An 8755-nucleotide genomic window follows, 5' to 3' on the forward strand; every position below is an offset into this window, starting at 1 on the left:
CACACACACAGAGACAAGAGCAGAGAGGAGGACTTGTTATATTTAAGTATGTATTATATATATTCCATGTGCTTTTGTTATAATTGTTTGTAGTCTTTTATCTCATTATTTATCTTAAATCCACTGATTCTAAATGTTTTCCTTCATAGGTTCATCATCCTCCACTTACCGCTGAAAGGCCCACACAGAAATATTTTATATTGGTAAGAGCTATTATATTTATTTTCAACTGTGTTGAAACTGAATCTGCATTTCGTTACTTGTTGAGGTACATTTTCAAAGAAAGTAAAAAAGAGTTCAGTTACTGACTAGGGATGGGAACGATTAATCGAATATTCGAATATTCGAAATTATTCAGGTATTCGAATATGAGTTATGAATATTTTTATTAATTTTTTTTTTTTTTCGGGAGGGATGCCTAAGTTGATTACATATTATCAAATTGAATAATTCAATGTATACGACAGTGCCATAGCTAAATGTGTTAGGTGACGTCTAAAGGTGTGTTTTGCTCCGCTCACCGGTCCCTCACAGCGGGCAGAGCTGCAGGTGCTGATCTCTCTCTCTCTCGCGTCCGGTACTTCACTCGCGTTTATGTCCAAACCATCAGATCTAGCTAGTTCTAGCTAATGATATGGCTGCTGCCCCTCCCTACACGCAAATCACGCAGACTCAAACCTCATCTTATGCCCAAATGCGGCGCAAATGGTACTACCACCATGTAGTACCATGGTACTACTATGGTACCTCAGATTTTACCATGGTGTACCATAGTATGTACCATGGTATACCATGGTACATACTATGGTACTACCATGGTACACCATGGTACTACCATGGTACTACTATGGTACCTCAGATTTTACCATGGTGTACCATAGTATGTACCATGGTATACCATGGTACTACTATGGTACCTCAGATTTTACCATGGTGTACCATAGTACGTACCATGGTACTACCATGGTACACCATGGTACTACCATGGTACTACTATGGTACCTCAGATTTTACCATGGTGTACCATAGTATGTACCATGGTATACCATGGTACTACTATGGTACCTCAGATTTTACCATGGTGTACCATAGTACGTACCATGGTACTACCATGGTACCTCAGATGTTACCATAGTGTACCATAGTACTACCATGGTACATCAGATGTTACCATAGTGTACCATAGTACGTACCATGGTACTACCATGGTACCTCAGATTTTACCATGGTGTACCATAGTACGTACCATGGTACCTCAGATGTTACCATGATGCATACCATGGTATAACCCTGGTACATACCGTTGTACCACAGCTGTTACCATGGTACATACCATGGTACCTCCGATACTATAGTACATGCCGCGGTACCTCAGATAACTGGTACTCCATAGAGTATTCAAATGGTACTACAGGTATACCATGGTATGTATCATGATAATCACTCAAGTCCCATTGTATGCATTTTTTTTTAAATGTTAATGCAGGTCTTATACTTTGTTTAGTATTTTTCATTGCTGGTTTTAGTTGGTTTCCCTTTAGGTAACATATATTTTCATCTTCTTTTTCAACACATCTTGACACAAAATAGCCAAAGAATTACACTTTAGATAAAGATGTTCTCAATGTTGTTATTGAATGAGACAACTGAGTTCATACAGAGCTTCAATGTGGCGTTTTACTCACATATTTAGAAATATCCATGCAGATTTACCCAGTCACAGACACAAACACACATGCATTACAAAATACAGTTAATGATCAAACAGTGAGTTATAAAAAAACAATAATAGCATAAAGAAAAACACATTTAAATCATCATATTATGTGCAGACAAATTGAGTCTCAACAGTTTGTGCTAGCCCTCAACATTTAACTTGTCTCAAACACAGGCATTTTCATCACATATAGCTTACCCCCATGTTCAATTGCAATACATTTAGCTACTATGTCCTCACATGTCAATACACACAATTCATTGGAGATCTTTACTTTTACAAGAAATTTTGCAATGTTTGTATGGATCTCTGCATCATAGATAGCTGGCTGTATGTGCTCCTGCTGCAATGGCTTGTAGAAAACAAGAAGTTCTCTGCAACAACAGTTTGCATCTCTTTCACAGTTGCAGGGTTTTGGTACAACAACCAAGGACTCTACCATACCAAAGCAATTTGAGGTTTCTATCACTGAATTATTTCTTTTGAAATGCATACTGTAGTCTCTGGTGGTGACTAAAATGTTTTTATACACACAACGCTTGTATTCAGTTACACTATTAAGATGTTGGTACCTTGTGGGTGTACTGTTTTGCAGTGCAGCAATCTCCCTCACATTTAACAGTCTGTGAGAGCCACATCCTAAAGTGACTAAATGTTCTCTTATGCAGTTTGCTGACTTCGTAACAATGTTACTACTGGTCAGGGAAAAGAAAAAATCTTGCATTTCTCTGCTTGAATCCTGGAGTAAAGCATTTCCTTTTCTTACAACTTTCTGATATGAAAAGAAATTCTTAAAAATCTGTGAAGAAACTGATTGCGTGCCAGAGTACAACTGCAAGAGTTTTCCATTCATGTCTTCAAACACAAATGCTGAATTGGCCCATAAAAGACCCCAGTCCCTGGCACTCTGGGTAAGATGTGTCAACATATGGCAGTTATATGAACAATGTTCAGGTCCATAAAGATCTGGTACTTTTGCTACAAATTGAACTAAACATAACTCTGCACAATTGAGCTCATCATGAGTGGCAAACTGGGATAGGAGGATGTGAACCGCACATGCAAGAAGCATCCAATGTTTGTAGTAAAGTCCTGGCAAAACAGTCCTTAATATTACAGGGGAATAGAGAAGAGCAAATGCCCTCCACTCAGAAGCTTTCCAATATATCCTCTCACTTAAGCGCCTAGGATTTCTTCTAATTTCATTTGGTGGCTGAATCTTACACAAAGCTTTGTCCAGGTCATCTAACTGAAGAGGAGTCAAGTGAAAGTTCTTGTTGGCATAATGAGGGTCAAACCAAAGATTAACAAATTGACGCACTACACCAAGACAAAAACAATGCATGTAGTCTGGTATAAAGCCTTTGATAAGGTCAAATGATGGCAACAGGATCAGTGGACTTGGTCCTTTAACACCCCTTTGAGCTTTGTCATCACCGTTTTCCATCACTAACTCGGCAAGTTGTACAGTTTCAGCCATTTGTCTCAGTTCACATCCAACTATCTGTACAGGATAGACTCTAGTAAAACCTCTGCCTTTTGGTACCACCTCCCCTTTGTGGTAGCAAAAACCACATCCAAATTCTCCATTGAACTGTTTAAAGTTCTGCACCATTGCCCTTGCTACTGCATCACAAATACATATTTTAGCTGTTACTCTGGTGTGATGTTCTAATCCATTATCATCTTTCCAATAGAATCCTGTGTCCCTCAGTTTTTGAAGTTCATGGATGAATGGGGTGAAGTAACTTTGAACCTTGGGTTTCCCTTTGCCAAACCATAATGTATGCAATACAATTTTTACATCTATCCACAAATGGTAATTCATTGATAGTACACAAGATGGGCCAAATTGAAGTTTTTGATGAATTGAACACAGGGGCGCCATCACAATTGAAGGTTAGTGTAATACTGTCAGTGTTGACTTCCTGAGCCTCGCGTCTGTATTCACTTCCAGTGTTGATATCAGAAATGGAGGCATCTCTTGTGAAATGCTTGCCTAGCTTTGATTGGACATTGGCAAGGATATTTCTCAGTTGCACTTTAAGTGGCATTACAAGGAAATAGTATGCCTTCTCAAGTAGACCCTTTCTGTTCAAGCTCTGCTGGCACACCCCACACTCATTACCTGGTTCAACACCGAGGTAGTTTGCACATCTGGGACAGTAAAAATGAATTTCTGTTTTGTCATTATAATCAAGAAAGTATTTCTCTAAATACCACACTGACTTTGGCACACATCCGGGCACCACAAAGTTTAGGAGCTCGAGGAGGTGTTTGGTCGCTGCTTTTGACAGGCCATGCTTCAGGATAAAAGCCATGAGAAGAAGAAGGAGAGCTGCCATGGTAACTGAAGAACCAGCATAGATCTTCTTCTCACCATTGAAGGTAGGGTCAAATACATGCTCCTAATAAAAAGGATAACACATTATATGTCAATACCAAAATAAAATGTCTATATTTTCAATATTTAAGCAAAATAAACACATTTAGCTAAATGATCTCACCATTGGATCTTCGGGAGTGTCGTCACCAGATGGAACTGAGTTAGCTCTATCTTCATTCTATAATACAGAAGTTGCAGAGATACAGAAAGTTAGTTGTGATCATATCCAGTCCTGTATTTAGGCCAGGTGCAGAAGAGCATTTTCCCAGTTTAACTCCTAATTCAGCCAATCACCTTCTTTATGTTAATCAACAACGTTTATCGTTCCAGTGTGATCTTGATGATGTAATCATAAACAGTGGGCTCTGATTTAGTGTCATGCTGTTAACATTACCTGGTCTGTCCTAAATAAACTTATACAGCTATAATCCATTGTGTCCTAAAGAAGCACTATATTGTTACCACCAGAAATACTAAACTGTTTGCTAAGCAGAGGAGATACATTTTTGCCATTATAATAATGAAAACAATCTTACACACCATTACATCTTCGCCTGCACTTTCATCTGAAGTGTTTGTGCCTCGGTCAGAGTTCTGTAATATAAGAGCAGCAGAAGTCGTAGTTAAGCCAAACACCAATTTGTCTTTCTGGAACAAAGTGGACCTGCACAAATTATACCATTTCATGGTTTGGATCTTCCCCTCCGTCCTCTGATGACCCTCCAGACAGGTGGTCAGCCTGAGAGACAGCAAAAGGCTATAAGATAAGATGGATCTTTATTGATGCCCATAGGGAATGCAGGTGTTATAGCATGCAGCAACAAAATATATTTAAATGGGAAGGTAGCAGTGCGGGTGAAAGTCGTATGTGCATACAGTACAGTGAAAATAATATTAATGTTAACTATAAGTTATAAAATAATAAGATACATTTTGTTAAATATTTGTAACCCAATTTATTTTGTGTCGGATAAATCTGTATTCTTATCATCATAGAAAACTGTGTTGTCTCTTACTGCTACCTGTAATGTAGCAAAGGTCATGGATTTTAACAGAATAAATTATTTTTTTAATAAGTAAAACAATCCCTGCATGTTTATGTTGTACCATTTCATGTTGTTGATCTGTTCCTTCGTCGTCTGCAGCCATCTCTACTTCATCGTCACTCTGAGAGACAGAAAAGTAGAAATCAAATTAATTCAATTAAAAAAAAGAGGGGCTATTCCTGAGGAAGGCATCATAAAAAGAGCATTCAAGCAGGATACAAAGACAGTACATGACGGACGAACGATGACCATGTGGCAATGCACAGTGGCAATGCATTCAAAAAATATATCAGTGACCAAGTAGCATAGTCATAAGTCCACCAGTGAGTCCAATTTCTTAAGTCTGGATCAGTCAATGCAAAAAACTACCATTTCATGATGTGGATCCTCCCCTCTGTCATCTGATGTCCCGCCAGAATGGTGATCAGCCTGAGATAAAGCAAAAGGCTACACAATAACTATCCTGATAATATGATTTTAATTAATCTATTTGAGGCTTCATCACTGGATGAGTCAGAGTCTGTAAATTGATAAAATCACACAGCTGTTACACAGACATTTATACACACATTGATTGTGGGCATTTTAATTTGGCATCTCAGCAAAAAGCTAGGTTTGGTTTATGTATGTCTCAGCTTTTTTAGAGTCATATTGATTTTATATGTTATATAACATAATTTACATATTGCCCTACTGCTATCAAAATAGGAATAATAGCAGTATACACGAAGTGAATCTATACATCTAAAAAACGTTTCAAAATGTTGTAGTATAGTCTGCTATAATTAGTTGAATACAGTAATGTGAGACAAAAACCACCAAATGAAATACGTCTTATATTGGCAGTTCATCCCGTTCGTCCAATATGAAGAGAAAACCCGTCCTTACCTGTCACAAGTTGTGCCATACGGGTCCTCCGGTACCGTTTTGTAGTCCTGGGAATATCTATATCTAAATCTGACAAATATCTTTTGTACATTCTCAGGTTTTCTCTCTTTTTGTGAATGAGAATCAAAACTAAAGAACTTTTTCCAGGCACGGATTATTCTGCCGCTGAGGGTAGCTGGTGAGTGGTGACGTGCTCGTGCCCAACTTTCGCCTCGCGCTTCCCGCTTCTCTAGCGTTGCTAGGATACAGACCTCCGCAGTGCCAACTGCAATCTCCGGTTTGTAATCACTTTGTTGCCACTACTTAGAGCTACTTTTGAACCAAAAATGTACGGGCTGTATGAATTCAGCAATGATACCATAGAAGTTGGCCGGTTAAATTTAATTGAGGGGGAATACGATCCTGAATTGGAAAAGGAATATCTTGTCTGGTGGCCCCAAAATGGGAAAAAGATGGCTTGGACTGCTAAAGTGTTATCAACTGGCGGTAAGTTGGCATATTTAAATAGATCATACAGCTTATCATTATTATTAACAGTTGTTAAGCCTATGTTTTATTTGTTAATATATAGCAGTGGCGACTGGTCAATAGAGGTGCTAGGATGGAAGGTTTTATATTTATAATAAGTACAATACTGTTTAATATATAAAATCTAAACCGTTATATGTTTCAAATCATTAGAATCATTACCCTCTCGTCTGGGAATTAAGCACCCCAGCGCAGCAGCAGCCAACCAATCGCTGACCGTTGGTACCCGAAAAATATGGCAGCACATTTCAGCCAATCAACGTCCTCAGATCTGTTCAATGAAAGGCGCTCTATAAATCCGCTCTAAAGTTATTATTACAAATAAAAATACTGTTTTTTATCTAAAAAAATGTCACCCATTGGAAACAGTAATTAGTAAAAATATACTTATATTCTTCAGAAAGATTATATAAAAAAAGCAGCCCTCCATAGAGTTCATTATCCTTCAGGTAGCTCTCAGTTTCAAAAAGGTTGCAGACCCCTGGTATAAAATATGCCCCCATCCCCCCCATCTTCCACAGCCCGACCTAAAATATTTTTCACCAGCTGCCACTAATATATAGTTTAACTCACCTGGCTAGGTATTATCAGCTAAGTATCATAAGTATACTCATAATGGGTGTAGCATGACCATATGTTATATTTTCCTATACAGAGTATCATTACCAACATATTGTCATGTAAGCAGACAATGTGACTCACATACAAATGTTGATGTACCCTATATATATATATATGGATTGTACAAAGTAATAGGCTGAATATCTTTGTTGCTTCCAATAGATGACAAAGGTGCACTCCTCAAAATGAGGAACCGGCTGGTTGAAGGTAAAGAACCTTTTGAACAATCCGGGCCAATGGGAAAAGGCAAGAGGGCAAAGAAAAGGAGGCCTTTTCTGGAGGAGGACGACGACGTGGAACAGTCAGAGGTGAGTTATTCAAAATCGAAACACCACAACTTTATGAAGATACACACACAACCACACACAAAAACAAATATTTATGTATGTTGTTGTCTGTTCTCAGGAGAGACCAAGCAAAAAATCACGGCTGGAGTCATCGTCATCCACAGACATTATCCAAAAATATAAGGATCTTCAGAAGGTATGTATCTGTTTTATACTAAGTCCAAAGTGCAGTGACCTAAATGTACCTAAACTGTGCAATACATACTGTACCTGGCTGCTAAATCCTCAAAACACAAGTACATTTATTTAGAACTAACTTTCCACCACTGGCTTTTAAACCTAACCTTTTTTTTTTAATGATGTGCTTTTTGATAGGCCCAAGAGGTGAACGAAAAGAGTTACCTGAGGACGTTGGAGGAAAGGGTTGCTGCACTGGAGAGGGAGAATGATTCCCTCAGGAATGCTTTGAGCATCATTGAAGGTATGTTGATTTAACAGTAATATATTTTTTAGCCACAGTAGCAGCATGAAGCTGTTTTGCAATTTACAGAATGTTTGTCTCCCAGTCAGTCATAGCTAGTCCACCACTTCAGTCTGGACTCAAATGTATCAACATTTTCATTTTTTCATTTAATCGTTTATTGGAATAGGGACAATGCACATTAATGAACACGTAAGACAAATAATGCTTCAAGTGTAAATATGCCGGATTTTAGCTTTGAGCTAATTTCCATCCGTAGTCCCTGACATACAACATATAAGAACATGACATTTGTAAACATAGCAAAAAATAAATACATGATATGCAAGAGAGCAAGAGCAGCACACACAAGCATTTACCACATGGCAGTACACTATAGCAACGACATATAAAGTGCAAGAGAGGATACAAGAGATGCATAAAGTGCAAGAGGAGATACCCCTGTGTTAAAGTGCAGTTAGCGGTGATCGCACATCTGTTTGTTTCTCAACCATTCTTTGAGTTGTCCTTTAAAACTATTGAGAGTGGGACAATCCCGTATCTCAGTTGGGAGGCTATTCCAACATATTAACAACTATTGGATAGATTGCCATGAACCTTTATGGTCGCCGGACGAATCCAATTTCCAATTGTTGAATCCCAGCTTTTTTTTCTGTTTTAAGTTAAATGTCTCTACAATTGCTGGCTGGGTTGTAATGCATTTTTTTTTACAGATATCCACATATCCCTCAAAGTAAATCAAAACCTGAAAATGTTGTTAGTTTTCCTTACGCACCATCTGGCACCTTATGTGAAAATAAC

General features: G+C 38.2%; 1 protein-coding gene across 2 annotated transcripts; it reads right to left on the reverse strand.

Moving 5' to 3' along the window:
* Positions 1-1665: 1665 nt before the first annotated feature.
* On the reverse strand, positions 1666-6886 carry LOC117483615. Of its 2 annotated transcripts, none has more exons than XM_034131989.1 (6): positions 5519-6886; positions 5211-5270; positions 4783-4842; positions 4644-4697; positions 4225-4281; positions 1666-4125 (listed from the first exon to the last, which is right to left on the reverse strand). In XM_034131989.1, the coding sequence occupies exons 1-6, from the start codon at positions 5519-5521 to the stop codon at positions 3442-3444; spliced, it is 918 nt and encodes a 305-aa protein (XP_033987880.1). In that variant the 5' UTR covers positions 5522-6886; the 3' UTR covers positions 1666-3441. The 2 variants fall into 2 exon arrangements, with proteins under 2 accessions (XP_033987880.1, XP_033987879.1); XM_034131988.1 differs by having other exon boundaries at positions 4783-4860.
* Between the last annotated feature and the right edge of the window lie 1869 nt (positions 6887-8755).

This window comes from Trematomus bernacchii, unplaced genomic scaffold, assembly GCF_902827165.1.
Source record: "Trematomus bernacchii unplaced genomic scaffold, fTreBer1.1, whole genome shotgun sequence".
Classification (NCBI taxonomy): Eukaryota; Metazoa; Chordata; class Actinopteri; order Perciformes; family Nototheniidae; genus Trematomus; species Trematomus bernacchii.

Coding starts and splice junctions, on each gene's coding strand:
- LOC117483615 (XM_034131988.1), bottom strand. Junction 4,698..4,782: donor AAGATCCAAACCATGAAATG/GTATAATTTGTG, acceptor CTTATATTACAG/AACTCTGACCGAGGCACAAA. Junction 4,126..4,224: donor ACACTCCCGAAGATCCAATG/GTGAGATCATTT, acceptor CCTTTTTATTAG/GAGCATGTATTTGACCCTAC.